The sequence below is a fragment of the Phyllostomus hastatus genome, unplaced genomic scaffold (genome assembly GCF_019186645.2).
Source record: "Phyllostomus hastatus isolate PE091 unplaced genomic scaffold, TTU_PhHast_1.1 phas_contig_37, whole genome shotgun sequence".
Taxonomy (NCBI): domain Eukaryota; kingdom Metazoa; phylum Chordata; class Mammalia; order Chiroptera; family Phyllostomidae; genus Phyllostomus; species Phyllostomus hastatus.
This window is the reverse complement of record NW_025333867.1, coordinates 3,979,612-3,999,029: the sequence shown is the minus strand read 5'-3', so window position 1 is coordinate 3,999,029 and position 19,418 is coordinate 3,979,612. Positions and strand designations below refer to the sequence as shown.

At 36.0% G+C, this 19,418-nt stretch overlaps 1 protein-coding gene across 1 annotated transcript in view; it reads right to left on the bottom strand.

Annotated features, from left to right (window-relative positions):
* Positions 1–3,707: 3,707 nt before the first annotated feature.
* SNRNP48 (small nuclear ribonucleoprotein U11/U12 subunit 48) overlaps positions 3,708–19,418 on the bottom strand; it is a 31,028-nt gene continuing 15,317 nt past the window's right edge. Inside the window, exons 7-9 of the mRNA XM_045841729.1 lie at positions 9,764–9,852; positions 9,275–9,436; positions 3,708–6,920 (exon numbers count right to left, since the gene is read on the bottom strand). Of these exons, the coding sequence (XP_045697685.1) occupies positions 6,872–6,920; positions 9,275–9,436; positions 9,764–9,852 (300 nt within the window). The 3' untranslated portion in view covers positions 3,708–6,871. The remainder of the gene's footprint in view (positions 6,921–9,274; positions 9,437–9,763; positions 9,853–19,418) is intronic.

The window sequence follows — 19,418 nt, the reverse complement described above, 5'->3', positions numbered from 1 at the left end:
GAGCCCAGCCCCTGATTTAGAAAACCAGCGGGAGCAAGTCGGCACACAGGAACCAGGCCCATGGATTGGTTTTCCCATGGGGAACCAGGCCTGCATTGTACCTAGACTGCTTTGAGGCTTGCTTTTTGCTAAAACTCCCTCATCCTGAGTTTAGGTAGGCAATGTTTACTGCATCTTTAAAATAACTTCCTAAAGTCTGTGCTAAACTTCCTAAGTATGGAGTGTAACCAGTTCAACCACTTTTCCCCTTGGTCTGCAACATCCTTTCCTTTGTCATCTGTAAAAGGTAATCACCTAAAGCGAACATGTGCACAGTAATTGAGGACCATCCTCAATGTAATTTGTGCAGAAAAGCAATAAAAGCCTGTCCAGGCAGGGATCCGAGCCCCCTCTCTCACTTGAGAGTGTATGTGCCATCCCTTTTCTCCACAGGACTTCTGTAGTCTGTGTGAATTTGTTCATTGAGCCACAACACATGGACCCTACTGGCCAGAGTCTGCATCACCCCCTATACAATATCTTGGAGTTTTCCATAATGCATGGCGTGTTTTCTAATACAGTGTGAAAGAATTCTCTGTCAGTGCAAAGAGAGGTTTCTAGGCTGATCCATCAGCAAAGGGAAACATAGGAAGCATAGGAAAAAGAAAGCTTGTAAGTATGTTACAAGTTATAATGGCAGGTATTTAGTACTTGCCTTCTATCAGACATTATGTGTAGCAATTCACATTCATTACCTCTAAATCTCACCTCAAACCTTTGAGAGTGCACTGTTATCTTCAATCTACAGATGAGGATTAGGAGGTATGAAGAGATCAAGAACTTGCTCATGGTCACACAGTGAAGAGGCATAACTGTATTCTATCTATGACTCATCCATTTAACTGCCCCCTTTGATCAAGACTATTCCTTCCAATGTGTGAAAAATTTATTACTTAAAAGTGTTTTGTTTGTATTAAACAGTAATACCAAATAAAGCCCAGGCTCATGCCTCATCTCTCTATAAATTCCTAAAAGCTCCATTATCTTTCTCAGTCTAGAAGAGGAATTGTGGCTTAAAGCCCCATGATTGTGGAAAATTAACTTAATAAATATATAGGCTGGTTGGTGTAGCTCAGTGGATTGAGTGTGGGCCTGCAAACCAAAGTGTTGCTGGTTTGATTCCCAGTTAGGGCACATGCCTGGGTTGTGGGCCAGGTCCCCAATAGGGGGCACATGAGAGGCAACCTCGCATTGATGTTTCACTCCCCCTCTTTCTCCCTTCTTTCCCCCCTCCCTAAAAACAAATAAAATCTTAGAAAAAAATTAAAAATAAATAAATCTATAGCACTCAATCAACCCATTTCCAAAACCCTTACTTGGTGCCACAAGGGGTGATTAAGGTTGGTCTCCCAGAGCCTGCAGCCTTTCCTAACTCAATATCGTCCATATGGTATATGTAGCAACTCTTTAAACTGGAAGTGGCTGCTGACTTGTATTATTAACCAAAAGATTAAAAATAAAATGAGGAGTTTACATTCTCTTTTCAGGCATCATCTTTTCTCTTAGGTGGCCTTGTCTTTTGAAGGGGAAAGTGACTCAGCTTGCTCAGTAAAAATGAATCCAGTTTGCAGCTTAAGTCTGACAAAATATATATTTTATTTTCTGAAAAGGGTCACTAAACATTACTGGTCTCCATTAAAGTATCCAGAAGCTGTGAGGACTTCCTATAACACCAAACTCCCAAATATGTTACCAGAGTAGGAAGTTCAATCACTAATGTAATAAAACTAATATAGTTCAAAAGAGCTTTTGTTTAATAAGTAACACACCTGCTGGCTTAAGTATAGTGACTCAAAAGCAGGATACACAAAAAGAAACTGGCCACATAAACATATTCAACTATGAATGGACTGTATTTTTCTACTTTTAGAATTTAACAAAGCTTTACACCAGACCTCTTTGACCTTTATAAATGCACTAAACATTAAAAAAAAAAAAAAAACAAAGAAAAAAGGTATCTCAGTAGACTCTAGGCACAATTTTATAATTTTAATATTTCTGTGCTATAGAATACATAGGTGATATTAATTAGCTTTAAAAACAAAGTATTTTTCAATGCTAATTTAAAATATTTTATCTCAAATTTACAATTGAAAACAACTTTCACTAAAAGGTTTGAGATTATCCAATCAGCCTTAATCCAAAGTGGAAAGTACTTAAGAGATCACTGATCTAATGTAAAACTGAACAATGAGTTCAGTTTCTTACTGAATGTAATCAGTGCCCTGGGCTCTGCACAGCAGCTGCCTTAATCTGCCAATTTAAGTACCAATGTTAGCTTAAATATCTGAGAAGCCTCCTCTCTTGAACTTCAACGAGCAGTTTTCCGAGGGTAGATTGAAACCACACCCACACCCTCTTCCTCAGGATGAGCAGGAGATGGGATGCAGTGGACAGGAAGATAAACCAGGTCTGAGCTGCTCCTCAGCTGATTCCAACTTCCTTATGTAGACTGAGATTCAACCAGGAATCTGGCATTTAACTGTCCAGGAGTCTTCATTTTAGGTGCTGTGAGATATTTTCATGTCTTCATGTGAAATCTTGATACATAAAGTTGATCAATGCAATGAACTTTATTTCGTAACTAAGTGGTATCAAGACACAGTACAAGTTTATTTATGGATCTATTTGAGTTTAATAAAATAGGAGATGATGAGATGTTCAGTATTTTTGGATTTGATAAAGGAGTTCAGAGAACTCTGATGGATATGGAGACTGCTATGAAATGACACATACTACCTTGTCAGAACACTAAAAAGGGTTCACAGTTAATAAAGTGGTGTACATAGCAGTAAGAGCAGGGACTCTTAATTCCAGTCTTTGTTGACTGTTTGTATGTTGGGGAAATAACTAAGCATCTCTTTGCCTGAATTTCCTCATCCACAAACATTTGTCATCTCCATCATTTAAGAATTATACTAAGCACTTTGGGAATTCAAAGACAATCATCATGTATTTTACACTCAAAAAATTTAAAAACCTAGCTGGAGATCAAAGTTATACATAAGCACCAGTACATAAGTATAATATAAGGGGGAGGGAAACTGAAAGTAAACCCTGGAGCCAGACTGCCTGGATTGGAATTCTAACTCCACCACTTTCTTCAAGAAGTAGAGCAAGCGACTTAACTCATGAGCCTTAGTTTTCTCATTTCTAAAATGGTGGTAATAGTATTTACACCTCAGAACGGTGTTTTATGAGAATAAAGTAAGTTTAATAAAAAGAGCTCATCAAAACCACAATGAGATACCACTTCACACCCATTAAGATGGCTATTATCAAAAAACAAAATAACACCAGAAAATAACAAGTGTTGCAAAGGATGTGGAGGAACTGGATCCCCGGTGTATTGCTAATAGAGGTGTAACATATACAAACACTGTGGAAACCAGTATGGTGATTTCTCAAAAAATTAAACTGACTTATCTTTTGACCCAGCAATTACACTTCTGGGTACTGTATTTTGCCATGTATATGTGCACCCACATTTGGGGCCCAAACTTTCAGGAAAAAAATCTTTTGGTTTAATTTTTATATTTAGAAACAAAACTGATCATTGTGTTTCAGGGTATTATTTTGCACATGGGTATCATTATTGCTTTCTAGAGTTACACTTTTAATGCATGAGCAAAAATAAAAATTAAAAACATTTATATAGATACAGAATTAGTACTACCAATGTACAATGCACCTCCTTATTTTTCCCTCAAAAATTTGAGCAAAAAAGTACACATTATACATGGAAAAATATGATATTCACTCAAAAGAACTGAAATCAGGGAGTCAAACAGATGTTTTACACCCATGTTCACAGCAGCATTACTCATGATAACCAAAGAGTGGAAGCAACAGAAGTTTCACCCATGGATGAATAGATACACAAAATGTAAGATGTAGATATATTCACACACACACAAATATAATAAAATAGTATTTAGCTTTAAAAAAGAAATTCTGACACATGCTATAACATGGATGCACCTTGGAAACATTATGCCAAGGAAAATAAGTCAGGCACAAAAAAAAATGCTCTGTAATTTCACTTGTATGCGGTACCTAGAATAGTCACATTCATAGATAGAAAGTAGCATGGTGGTTACAGGGGGCTAGGAGGAGTAAACAGAGTTGTTTAATAGCTACAGAGTTGCAGTTGGGGAAGATAAAAGCATTCTGAAGATGGACAATGGCAATGGTTGTACAACAATATGAAGGTACTTAATGCCACTGAACCTATACATTTAAAAATGGTGAAAATGTTAAATTTTATGTATATTTTACAATTTAAAAAGCTCAGAACAGAGTCTGCTACATAGTAAGTGCTTAGCAACTTCTATCCTTAGTGCTTTTAAAAAGAGTTCAAGAGGGAAAATATACAGTCAGAAGATCAGAAACGTAGGTCAGAGATATCATCTGAGCTAAGACTTAGTGGATGGGTAAGATGGATAGCAGTTATATAGAATCATTAATATTAGCACTTTATGAATAAATACTTAGATATTAGGTGACAAGGGTCTGTAAAACTCTTGTCAAAATTTAAAATAACAAATTAACTATTATATGCTAGGCATGGGGGTTATATTGATGAAGGGGTCTAAAACAAATTACTAAACATGGAAAATTAATACATTCAAGGATCAAATAAATACCTCTTATGATCTAATTCTATATTTCATTGGTTGGGTTGCATTAGTTATTATACTTAAAATTTTGGACTTAAAGAACTCTGGTTACATTTTAGATAATCTTTTTCCATACTATCCTATTTTTCCCTAATCTGACCATTCCACTCCCTCTTTTCACTGATTTCTCTTCTACTAAAAACCCAAGTTTGCCTTTTAATTTTACTCTTTTGTTTCTCCCAGTGAGTAAAATCATTAAAATCATAAAGAAAAACAAAATTGTAAATTAAGTTATACTACATGAAACTGTTGAGATCATCCAAATCATTTTGACCTACAAAAGCGGCAACTTCATATACTTGAACACTGTGGTAACCGCAAAGTCCTTGTTTTTAAGAATTTTAAAGCTGAATTTTAGATATTTGGAAATTAAGTGCAATGGCAGTTGTAGGACTTCATATTGGCAAGTGACCTGTTTCCAACTTATAAATCTGACAGCTGTTTTCTATATCTGAAGCCTAACAGCCAATCTGATCTAAATCAAGTCAACCTTTCTGTCTTTGTCAATTACATACTGAAAAAATTAAGGTTCAATTTCTATTTGAAACCTAGTTTGGGATCTTTAAGCTAGATTTCCAATATTCTAGATATTGCTATTCAGATATGAGATGCTTAACATTTAATGCCAAAATTTCACTGAATGGTCTACCACGTGACCAAACATACTATGAGCAACAAAAAGGAGCAGACTACTGACACAACAACAGGCACCAATCGCAAACATATGTGGAATATAGGAAGGCAGAGTGTATATTGTACTATTCCATTTATATGAATTCTAGAAAAGATACATCTCATCAACAGTAACACAAAGCAGATCTGGGGTTGCCTGCAGCTGGGGGTAGAGAAATAGATTGTGGGAAAGGTTTTAAGGGAACTTTTTGGGCTGATGCAAATGTTCACTATCTTCATTGAGGTGACAGTTATATAGGCAGTATAAGTTGGTCAAAGTCAATGAAATGTGCACTTAAAATAGATGCATTTTGGTTTATGTAAACAGTACCTCAATACATTTAATTTACAAAAAAACACAAAATGACAGTATTTTTAAGAAGGCATTTTAAAAAAGAAAATGACAATTTAACAAGTAAAACATGAATACCTTACTTTTTAATAATTAATGTATTATGGATAAAACTAAAGTTTCCTTGGACCACCTTCCCAATCCTCACTGCCACCCCTAATCTATCCCAATTATACCGTCCCCCCAAAAAATCACTATTGTGCATTTGGTATGGGTTCTTTTGAACCTTTAAAAATATATTTACATACATATACAGCCACTGAAAACATATAGTATTGTTTTGTACAAAGATATAACTTGTACACATTTTTCTGCAACTTGCTATTTTCACTTAACATTATATTTATGAAATCTATCCATGTTAATGTAGATAATGTTTATTTCTTTTATATCCAATATAGTAATCTGTTATATAACTATAGTGTATTTTATTTAGCCAGGCCTTTCCCTCTCCTAACAGATATTAGGTGGGTTTTCCCTATTGCAAGTCACCAGTGTAGTGGTAAATAGTAGTTACCACTGGGGTGTCCCCAGAGATTGCAGCGGGTGTTCCAAGGGGACTTTAGCCTTCTCTGTAAGGTTTAATTTTTTTTAAAGATTTTATTTATTCATTTTTAGAGAGAGGGTAAGGGAGGGAGAAAGAGAGAGAAAGAAACATCAGTTGGTAGTCTCTCATACACACCCCAACAAGGGACTGGCCCACAACCCAGGCATGTGCCCTGACTGGGAATCGAACTGGCGACCTATTGATTTTCAGGATGACACTCAGCCAACTGAGCCACGCCAGTCAGGGCTGTAAGGTTTAGTTTTTTACAATGAGAATGTAGTCATGTATTATTTATATAATTCAAGTATTGACTTTAATTAAAGAATTTTTTGCTAAATTATCAAGAAAGAAAAAAATAAAATGATAATAGGAAGCAATCATCTATTAAAATATAAGGAAAACAAGTTATAGGGCATAATAGTGTACTCATGGTTTGAGACATAAGCACATACTAAAAAATAATGATCTGAGCACTGAACAATTCATATAAACACATTCTCCTACTCAAAGCAATTATAACGAAATTATCAGCATACTGTTATCATGGCATCAGCATAATTAATACTTGCACAAATACTTCATTTATACTTTTTGCTTTCTTCTTTTATGACTATGATGTTTTTCCCCATCCCTGAAATGAAAGGGGTGAAAAAACTATCATAAATGATGGACATTTTAATCGAAGAGCTTTAAAATAATAATTCATCAGTAGTATACCCACATCAGATATAAACCAGAACAAACTAAAACATGCGTTTAGAACTAAACAGTGAGTTTTTTAAGAGTAAACATGGAAAATGCATCATTAAATCTAAGGGACAAAATTGAGATGGAGATAGACAAAATGGATTTTTTTAAAAACTGCACTTTGGCATCTGCTTTAAAATTAACCTTTAAAAAAAAAGATTTTATTCATTTATTTTTAGAGAAAGGAGAAGGGAGGGAGAAAGAGAGGAAGAGAAACATCAGTGCTGTGCAAGAGAAACACTGATCGGCTGCTTCTCGCACACCTACAACCCAGGCATGTGCCCTGACAGGAAATCAAACCAATGACCTTATGATTGGCCGAATAATGCCCAACCCACTGAGCTACACCAGTCAGGTCTAAAATTAACTCTGGATGTATGTAATTGGTTGATGACCAGAGAATTCGTTTCAAACAGAATACTAAAGTCATAGAAGAAATTCAGAAACTGTCTGATGTCCTTATCCTGGCTATCTCAATGCCCCACAATTCATTCTATCTCAGGGGGAGTATCAAAAATTAGCTTATTGAGAAATCTTTCCTGCTAATACTCAGTTTATCCTCTCTTAAAAGAAAATTATTCGTGTTCAGATTTCGAGGTTGTCTAATCTATTTAAGTCACAGGGATTGATAAGACATGTCAAAATTTATTTAATACCAGAAAGGAGTTAAAGAATATGATTTCTGATAGCTAATCAACAGTTAATTTGTAAAAATGTGTTATATCATTCATTATATAAATCAAAAGGGATTACTAAGCAAATATTTTATTCTTATAAGAGGACTGAATCATAGCTACCTTTAAACCAATGAACTAAATATAATAAGATGAATGAAATTATTAAACCAATAAGCCTTACTTATTCCTGATCACCAGTGGCCTAGGAGAGAGAAGATATCATTTGAGAGCCCATTATTAGAAGAGCACTATGCACATAACACTAAATAAGACATGGGCCTGCCCCCAAAGAATCACAGCCTCATAGGGAGAGTAGTAATTAATTTCAATAGAAAGTTGTGCCAGTTAGACAGGTAAGAAAAAGGAAAAGATCAGCTCTATTTGTACTGGAAAAAAAAAAAAAAAAGGCTTCATGGGAATAACTAAGCTAGGTCTCAAAAGATGAAGAGTTTACCAAGCAGGTTTAAAAAAGAAAATGAGGCAGCAGAACATGACATGTTCTGTCATGGGAAGGCACAGACACAGCACAGTGTGGATGAGGAAAGGCAGGTAATTCAGGCTGGTGAAAGCATAAGCTATGTGTTTCATGGGTAGTGGCAAAACAGAAGGACAGGCAGGCAGATGCCCTGATCCTGGAGGTCTTGCGAGCCATGCTAAGGAGAGTGAATTTTTCCACTGAAGAGTTTTAAGAGGTGAAAATTCACTCAAGCAGTAGGGTAGGGATAAATCCATAAGGGACAAGCTTCGAGACAGGTAGAACTATTGGGAAAACTACCATAATTTTCCAGATGGACAGCAATAATGACAGAGGAGAAGGTGTATATTAGGTACACTCAGGTAAAACTGACAGCAATTAAGACTAGATGGTAAGTAATAAAAAAGGAGTATCTGACATGACTCCTTGATTTCTGGTTTAGATGAACAAATGATCATCCACTAACCAGGATAAAAAATACTGGGGAAAAAGGAGCAGACAAAGAAAAAGTTAAGTTCAGGTATAGCCCCACTGAGCTTCAGATCTCAGGAGATGTCCAGTAAGGAGCTAAAATATAGGAGTAGACCTCAATCACTTTAAATTTATTATTTTACTATTAGTTCATATCTCTCAGCTATGAAAATTTTATCAGGAATACAAATAAGGGCAAAATTGACCGATTAAAGTTTAGATCTTCTCCCTGACACTATATACCCTTTACCTGAGGAATTAGCAAGAAAAAGGGAGGGGAGTGGAGGCAGAGAGGGAGGGAGTGAGGGAGGGAGGGAGGGAGGAAGGAGGAGAAAAAAAAGCAAACACCTTTTAACACAGGTAACTTTCTACGTAGACATTACTTTCATATGCCCTAGTTAGAAAATAAGTAAGAAAACAGGGAAACCTGTATATCCAATTGGGCATATAGACAACTATGTCACCACAGCTGTGTTTATGTAACTGAGGCAGGACTATTTACTTCCCTTACCATAATTTACTCTTATATTTTTTTCAACATGGTCTATAGCAGAAGAAACTATCTATTCTTCAAAGGTAAACAAGTCAATGTTGGATGATACAGTGATAGATTACCTCTCTTTTCTTCTTCTTGAATCCCAGTTTTTATCTTTATCTTTATTTCTTTTTCGTTTATGTGGGCTCCTACTCCGATCCCTTCTATGTCGTGAACACTCAGCATCCAAATAGCTTCCACCAGACTGCCGTGAATCTACTGAAACTGATCGCCTTTCATTCCTGAAACGTAGAAAGGAATATTAATCAGTTAGTTTTAACCACTGGTCTTCAGTATGGACCAGCCTAAAGTCCAATATTCTGTTTCACACCAATGATAACTATGTATAATCTAACATTCCATACAAAAGGGCAATCAAAGAAACAAAGCTTCTATAACATGTTTTACAACTGGGTTGTAAATAATCCTGAGCAATGACAAGAAACAATAAGCATTCTGATGACTTACAGCATGCTACTAATGGCCTTGGAAATGCTAAAATTCAGTTAAATAATTATAGGTAACAGTTTAAAAAGAGAGTAGTTTTACCAGTAAACACAATGACATACTTTTCACCATCATCCTCTGCTCTTTCCTGCTCTTCCTGCCACTGATTACTGAGTTCTTCCATGTGCACGTTTATCACATCCCGAATCACCTGAGGAGAGTTAAGCACAGAATTTCAGATAAGAAATCTGTTCAAAAAATTAAGACTATACTGCAAGAAAAAAGTCTCTGCTGACAACAAAATATTTATTAAAAGCCATGATACAATGGACTGTGGAATGTGCAGAGTTTAGAAAACATAAAAAAGGCAACAGTCAAATTGGAATGTGAATTGTAGGTGAAATTATACCAATGTTAAATTTGCTGAAGTTGATAACTGTACTATGATTATGTAAGAAAATACCCCTATTCTTAGGAAAGACATACTAAGTATTTAGGGAAAAAGGATTATGATGTATGGAACCTGTAAACCGTTAAGAAAAACATTAATGTACAGATGGAGAAAGAGAGAAAGCAAAAAATGTAATGATAAAGAGAGTACAAATGACAAGCAAATGGAGCAAGATGTTAACAATAGGTGATTTGTATAAAGGACATAGGAGTTCTTTATACTATTTTTAGTTTTGCAATTTGTTTCTACGTTTGAGATTATTTACAAATAAAACTCTTCTTAAAAAACCTAATTAAGTCAAGATGACAGACAAAACATGAAACATTATAGTCACTTCAGATACTTTCCCAATGAGTCTATAAATCAACCACTTACGAACCATTTAAAACTTTTCTTTTCCCTATTTATCCTATGGCATCATTAAGCACAGGGCTCATCATTGTTTAGGTGAAACTTAAATAGAAAATTACAGTTGTTTCCCTCATGTCTAATTAGGAAAGTTTTAAGAAGAAAGGTATGGGAAACAAGGGCAATCTCCAAGGCACGCACTGTACTTCACTATGACTCTCCACCTTTTAAGAAATTTTCAACAGCCCCTGAAATAAAATAACTCCTTAATGTCCAAACTCCTTAACAGAGTCTTTGAAGCCTTCCATGATTTCACTATACCACACAGTAGAAGCCAGCTTTATCTCCTTCTGGATACTTCTTCAAAATCCCTAAATTCTAGTCACCCTGGATTACTACTGGGTCTCTGGAAAACTCCTATACTTTTATTCATTTTTAGGAACTCTAGTCCTTCCACATGGAAAACCCTTATCCACCATTCTCTTGTGGAAAATCGAAGATAGGTCAATGTCTAATTCAGGGAGCGACATGAGTCACACATACCTGAATTCCAATTCCAGCTATAGCACTTCCCTATCTGACTCCCTGACTAGTACTTCTATGCCCAAGTGTCACTGGACATGGTTTCCACAGAGCCACCACATGGAAAGAGCCAATAAACAGGCATTCCTTTACCCCTTTTGCTGCTTCTCCCCTTCTCTCAAATACCATCTTCTCTTTGAAGCCTATACCAACATTCCCTTAAAAAAATTGATCCTTCCTCCCCCAAACTCCGATCTTACCTCATTTTAGCACTTAATCACAATCTGTATTTTGAAAGTTCTTTTTTACTTGTTAAACTGTAATAAGCTCCTCACAGGTGGCGTCTGTGTGCATTTATCTTCACATACCCCAGAGTAGTATGGTATGCATAGTAACTATATTATGTAAAAAATTTTTACTGACATTTGTCAAAGTTCAGGTTCTACTTTAGAGCAAACAAAAATTATATCACATAAATGAAACTAGGAATGGATAAAATGTTAAAAAGCCCAATCAGAGATAAATCAATAAAAAATTATAAACACTAAAGTATTTACAGATGGAAGATATTTGGGATCTGTTTCCAAAATTACCAAGCAACAGGGCAGGGGGAAAAGGTAGTAAATGGGACCATAAATGAAAGAAGGTGATCCTATGTAGATAATTGTTGAAACTAGGTGATGGTACCTAAGGGCTCATTAGACTATTCCATCCACTTTAGTATACACTTGAATATTTCCATAATATAAAGTTAAACCTTAAAATTATAAAGAACACTAGCAGGCAGCACCACAAGCTTGATCACAAAGTGTGAGACTAGAAAAGAAACAAATTATGTACAACCAAGTATTTAAGGGACTATAAAAATCGGTATGGTAGTATAACATGGTTCCAGATGTCTACTGAGAGAGATAAGTCTAAAATGGATAACTTAATTGCAAAAAGAACAGCATAAAATTAAGTGCTAAACTTTGTGGTATAGATCATAAGTGCAATAAGTTGGTGGATGGCTTAGAGTCAATTACACCTCATGGAAACAGTGGATATCAAGATTTTAAACAGTGAAAATAAAATTATTTCTAAAAAAGATGCATTACTGGATAAAAAAGATAAAAAGTTAAAAAAGTGAAAACATAAAAACTCACTTGATAAAGAAGATGCATCAAGATGGGTAGGCGAGAGACAGAGACATGGTCTCACCAAGGCATGGTGACCTACCTACAAATGGACGGAATCCAAACAAATATGGAAACGTGCCTTGAAGAGTGAAAGGATTATAGCCCACATTAGGCAGTCCAACCCTGGGATCTGGCACCAGAAAAACAAGCCCCCGAAATGTCTAGTTTTGAAAATCAATGGGGATTAAGTCCAGGAGAAACACAGAACAGTAAGGAATTGAGAACCTACTCTTAAAGGTATCCTGTGCAGACCTACTCACCCTGAGATCCAGCACAAAAGCAACAATATGAAAAGGCTTAGAACATGAGGGAGACTCACTTAGAAAACTTAAATTGGGTGCTAGAGAGGCAAGAACCTGCAAAGACTTTCCCCAGGGGCAGAAGCACTGGCTAGCACCATTTTTGCAATTTCATCCCATTATTGTTGACAGAGCTGGTATGTGCCATTTTTGGTGCCATTCCTCTGGCCTGCCAGCATGGGTAGAGTGATCCTCCCACCCCATGTTACTACCAGGCCAGGCAAGAACCCATGCCTTGCCCACCCCAAGTGGTAGACACACTATAACCAATCACGAAAGCACACCACAGCCTACCCTACCCATGCAGCAGCTGTACCACAGCCTGGCCAGAAGAATATCCTGCAACCTGCCCATCTCACACTGCAGCTGCCTCTGCCACAGGCCAAGGGTAAGCACACCCACACAAAGGATGCACCCTGGCTGAGGATGAGTGCCTGGCTTTGGGGAAAAGAGGAGATTGTGCTTCTGGAGAGGAGAGCACAATCTGGATTGTGCTTGAGGAGAGGAGATCGTCTCCGACACAAGGCCATTCCCCTTCAGGACTGGGGGAGGTTTGTCTAATATGTAGACAAATACAGGGAGTCAGGCAAAATGAGGAAACAAGTACGTTTCCAACCAAATAACAAAACAATCCAGAAAAATTTAATTAAACAGTGATAAGTAGCCTACCTGATAAAGAGTTCAAAGTAATAGTCATAAAATTGCTCACTGAACTGTGGATGAGTATAGTGAAAACTTTAAGAGATAGAAAACATAAAAGAGTACCAAACAAAGTTACAGCTGGACTGGAAATACACTAGAGGGGTTAAACATCAAATTGGATGAAATAGAAATAAAACTCAGTGAGTAGGAAGAGAAAGCAATGAAAGGCACTCAGAGCAGCAAAATGAAAAAAGAATTTTAAAAAGTGAAGATATCTTAAGTTATCTCTGGGACAATATCAAGTGGAATAACATTCACATTATAGGGGTCCCAAAAGCAGAAGAAAGAAAGGGCCATAAAAGCTATCTAAAGGGCTTGGGCTGAGTGGCTCAGTTGGTTAGGGCATCGTCCCGTGCACCAAAAGACTGCAGGTTTGATTCCCTGGCCAGGGAACATACCCATGTTTTAGGTTCAGTCCCCAGTTGGGGCACGTACAGGAGGCAACCAATCAATGTTTCTCTCTCACATAGATGTTTCCTTTTTCTCTCCCTCTCTTTCTGTTATCCCCTTCATCTCTCAAAAATTAATACATATATCCTCAGGTGAGAAATAAAAACTATAATTATAATAAAAGGTTTTTTAAAGAAAAATTAGAAAAAAATTTCCTGATCTGGGAAAGGAAACAGACTCCAGATCCAGGAATCCAAGAGAGTTCCAAATAAGATGAACACAAAGAGAACTACATCAAAACACATTATAATTCAAACAGTAAAGTAAAGGATGAAGAGAATCTTAAGAGCATCAAGAGAAAAACAACTTATTACAGATAAGGCAAACTCTATAAGGTTATGGCATATTTTTTTCACCAGAAATTTATAGGCCAAAGGGTATGGCATGACATAATTAAAGTGCTTGATGGAAAAAATTTCCAACCAAGAATTTTCTACCCAGCAAGGTAAAAAGTAACATTTGAAGGAGAGATTAAGAGCTTTCCAGATGAGCAAAAGCTTAAACAATTTATCACCATTAAACCAGCCTTACAAGAAATGTTAAAGAAACTTTTCTAAGTGAAAAAGGCACTAATAGATAAGAAAACATACATAGGTAAAAATATCACTTGAAAAGGTAATATACAGTAAAGGTAGCAGATCAATCATGTATAAAGCAAATATCAAGGTTAAAAGATAAAGTAAAATTAACTAAAAATAATTAAGGAAAACACAAAAAGATATAAAATGTGCCATTAAAAATATAAAACATGGGCAGGAAATGTAAAACTTTGGAATGTGTTCAAACTTAAGTCACTATCAACTTAAAAGAGACTACCATATACAGAGGACATTCAAAGTGATCCTCATGGTAACCACAAAGAAAAAACATAACAAAAACACACAAAAGAAAATGAGAAAGGACCCTAAACAAAACACTAAAGAAAACCAGAAAGGAATAGAGAAGAAATATAAAATCAGCCAGAAAACAATTAACAAAGTAGCAATAAATACATACTTATCAATAATTACTTTAAATGTAACAACTAAATTGAGCAATCAAAAGACACAAGAGTGGCCCTGTCTGGTGTGGCTCAGTGGATTGAGTACCCAATTGCAAACCAAAGGGTCGCCAGTTCAAGGCAGATTCCTGGGTTGCAGGCCAGGTCCCCAGTAGGGGGCAGTGTGAGAGGCAACCACACATTGATGTTTCTCTCTCTCTTTCTCCTTCCCTCCCTCTCTCTCTAAAAATAAATAAAATCTTAAAAAAAGAAACAAGAGTATGAAAGAGATTCACTTCAGAAGTGAGGACACAGACTGAATGTGAAAGTATGGAACAAAATATTTCATGCAAACAGAAACAAACATAAAGCTGGTGTTGTTATACACAGACAAAATAGACTTTAAAACAAAGACTGTAGTAAGCAAAACACTATTTAATGATAAAGAAGTCAATTCAGCAAAAGGATATAACACTGATAAATATATACGCATCTGATATAGGAGCAATGAAATATAAAAGCAAACATTAATGAACCTAAAGGGAGAAATTGAAAGCAATACAATAATAGTAGGGGACTTTCATACCCCATTTACAGCAATGGATAGATCATCTACCTAGACAAAAGATCAATAAGGAAACATTGGCCATAAATGACACATTAGACCAGATAGACATAACACATATATTCAGAATATTCCATCCAAAAGCAGAATGCACATTCTTCTCAAGTGCACATATTCTCCAATATAAATCAAATTAGGCCACAAAAAGCCTCAATAAATTCAAGACTGAAATCATATCAAGTATCATTTCTAATCACAATGGTATGAAACTTATAAATGAATTACAAGAAGATAACTTAAGAACAACCACAAAAACCTGGATATTAAATAGCATGCTAAGAAACAACCAATGTATCATCAAAAAAATCAAAGATGAAACCAAAAAACACTTAGAGACAAATGGAAACAGAAATATGACATACCAAAATCTAAGGGACAGAGCAAAAGCAGTTCTAAGACGGAAGTTCATAATATAGGCCTAACTCAAGAAACAAGAAAAATGTCAAATAAACTAACTTTACACCTAAAGAAACTAAAAAAAGAAAAAAAGGAGCCCAAAATTAGTAGAAGTAAGGAAGGAATAAGGATCAGAGAGAAAATAAATAAAATAGAGACTAAAAAAAAAAAAAAAAAACTAAAACAGAAAGAAAAATCAAAGAAACTAAGATTGGTTATCTGAAAAAATGGACAAAATGAACAAAACCTTAGCTAGACTGACCAAGAAAAAAAGGTTCAAATAAATCCGAAATGTAGGAGAAATTGTTACAATTGATACCACAGAAACACAAAGGATAATAGACCTACTATTAACTATTATATACCAACAAATTGGCAACCTAAAGAAATGGATGAATTCCTAGAAACACACAATCTTCCAAGACTGAATCATAAAGAAGAAGAAAACCTGAATCGACCAATTATTAGTAAAGAAACTGAAACAATAACCAAAACCTCCCAACAAATAAAAGCCCAGGACCACATAGTTTCACTAATGAATTCTTCCAAAGGTTCAAGATTTAATAACTATCCTCAAACTCTTCTAAAAAACAGAAAAGAAAGGAACTCTTCCAAAAACATTTTACAAGGCTAGCATTATCTACACCAAAACCAGACAAGGACACCACAAAAAAAGAAAAGTACAAGTCAACATCCTTGATGAACATGGATGCAAAATCCTCAATAAAATATTAGCCAACTGAATTCAATACTACAGATCCCATATCACAATAAAGTGGGACTTATTCATGGTATTCAAGGATGGTTCAACATCCATAAATCAATCAATATGCACATTAACAAAATGAAGAATAAAAATCAAATAATCATCTCAATAAATGCAGAAAGAGAACTTGACAAATTTCTTTTTTTTAAAGGTACTTTTCTTGTCTTTTCTAAGATTTTATTTATTTATTTTTTTTTTTAGAGAGGGAAGGGAGGGAGAAAGAGAGAGAGAGAAACATCAATGTGCGGTTGCTGGGGGTTATGGCCTGCAACCCAGGCATGTACCCTGGCTGGGAATCGAACCTGCGACACTTTGGATCGCAGCCCAGGCTCAATCCACTGAGCTATGCCAGCAAGAGCTGAACTTGACAAATTTCAACATCCACTTATGATACAAACCCTCAACAAAGTGAATACACAGGAAAAGTATCTCAATCTAATAAAGGTTATATATGAAAAACACATAGCAAATATATACAATGGTGATAAGCTGAAAACTTTTCCTCTGAGATAGGACAAGACAAAGATGCCCAGTTTCACCATTTTTATTCAACATAGTATACAGAAAGTCCTAGCCCCAGCAATTAGACAAGAAAAAGAAATAAAAGGCATACAAATCAGAAAGGAAGAACTAAAATTGTACGTGCAGATGACATAATACTATATATAAAATACCCTAAAGACTACATCAAAAAACTGTTATAACTAGTGACTGAATTTGGTAAAGTAGCAGGATACAAAATCAACATACAGAATATGTGGCATTTCTACACATTGATAACAAACTATTGGAAAGATAAATGAAGAAAACAATCCCATTTACAACTGCATCAAAAAGAATAAAATACCTAGGAATAAATTTAACCAAGGAGGTGAAAGACCTGTACAATGAAAATATAAAGACACTGATGAAAGAAACTGAAGACACAAATAAATGGATTTGAAAAATTAATATCATTAAAATGTCAATACTACCCAAAGCAATCTGTAGATTCAATGGAATCCCTATCAAAATTCCAATGGCATATCTCACAGAACCAGTACAAATAATTCTAAAATTTGTATGAAGCACAAAACACCCTGAATAGCAGAAGCAATCTTGTGAAATTAGAACAAACCTGGAGGTATCATGCTCCCTGATTTCAAACTACATTACAAAACTATAGTAATCAAAACAGTATATAGTATTGGCACATACGTACACAGACCAATGGAGAATTGAGAGCCCAGAAATAAACTCATATATATATGTATATGTGTGTGTGTGTGTGTATATACACAGACACAATATTAATTTATGACAAAAGAGCCAAGAACATAGAATAAAGAATGAACAGTCTATTTAAAAAATTGTGTTGGGAAAACTGTATAGCCATATGCAAATAATAAACCTAGACAACTGTTTTACACCATACACAAAAATTAACTCTAAATGGATTAAAGACTTGAACGTAAGACCTGAAACCATAAAATTCCTAGAAAACATAGGCAGTAATCTCCTTGACATTGGTCTTAGAAATGTTTTTGTGGCTCTCCAAACACAACGGAAAAAGCAAATATAAACAAAGAAAACTACAAAGTTTTGCACAATGAAGGAAACCAACATTAAAAAGAAAAGGCAATTTACTGAATGGTAGAAAATATTTGCAAATCATCTCTCTAATAAGAGGCTAATATACAAAATATACTAAAAACTCACACCACTCAACAATAAAAAACAAACTACCCAATTAAAAAATGGACAGAAGATGTAAACAAACATTTTCCCAAAGACATATAGTGGCCAACAGGCACAGGAAAACATGCTCAATATCACTAATTATTAGGGAGATACAAATCAGAACCATAATGAGATATCATAGCTATCAGAATGACTACTATCAAAAAGATAAGAAATAACCAGTGTCAGACAGAATATGAATTGAAAGGTTAAACCTCATCCTGCTGTTGGTAAGGCTATAAATTAGTGTAGCCACTGTGGGCAACAGCATGGGGATTCCTCAAAGAATTAAGGATAAAACTATCATATTACCCTGCTACTTCACTTCTGCATATTTGTCCTAAGAATATAAAAACACTAATTTGAAAAAATATATGCACCACTACGCTTATTGCAGCACAGCCAAGATTTGGAAACAACCAAGTGCCCACGAATGGATAAATGAAGAAAGATGTCACATACACTGAATCCTACTGAGCCATAAAAAGAAATGAGACCTTGCCATTGGCGATACTATGAATGGACCTTGAGGGTATAATGTAAGTGAAATATATCAGAAAGAGAAAGACAAATACCATATGGTTTCACTCATAAGTGAAATCTTTTAAAAAATCAACAACCTCCAGCCAAGATGGAGGTGTACATATACATACTGTGCCTCCTCACACAACCAAAATAAGGACAGCAATAATTTAGAAACAAAATAACAACCAGAACTGACAGAAAATTGAACTGTATGGAAGTCAGATAACCAAGGAATTAAAATAGACACATCCATCCAGACCAGTAGGAAGGGCAGAGTCAGGCAGACAGGTGGAGAGGGGTCGCAGCACAAAAAATGGTGGCACTGGGCGCATAAGGCATCTTGAGTGCACAAGATCGTAGCAGGTGGACCCTAGGCACACAGGCTACAGCTGAAAGACCCCCGGCTCGGGGTGGCAACAGGCAGACCCAGCAAGGTGGCAATTGTGAAGCAAGGCACTATGTGCAAGGCAGCTGGCTGACCAGGTGGTCCCACATTCCCACGCAGATAAAGCAGGCAAAATTGGGGAGCGAGACATACCGTGCAACCCAGGATCCCGGCACCAGGAAATAGAGCCTCAGGGCACTGACTGAAAACACCTGTCGGGGTTGAGGGGCAGGGAGAGACTCCCAGGCTCACAGGAGGGTTCGTTGGAGACCCATGGGGTCCTAGAACGTGCACAAGCCCACCCACATGGGAATCAGCACCAGAAGGGCCCAGTTTGCTTGGGGGAAGCAGCAGAAGGGACTGAAGCCTTACAGACAGCAGAGCAAGCACCATTGTTCCCTCTCAGACCCTGCTCCCACATACAGCGTCACA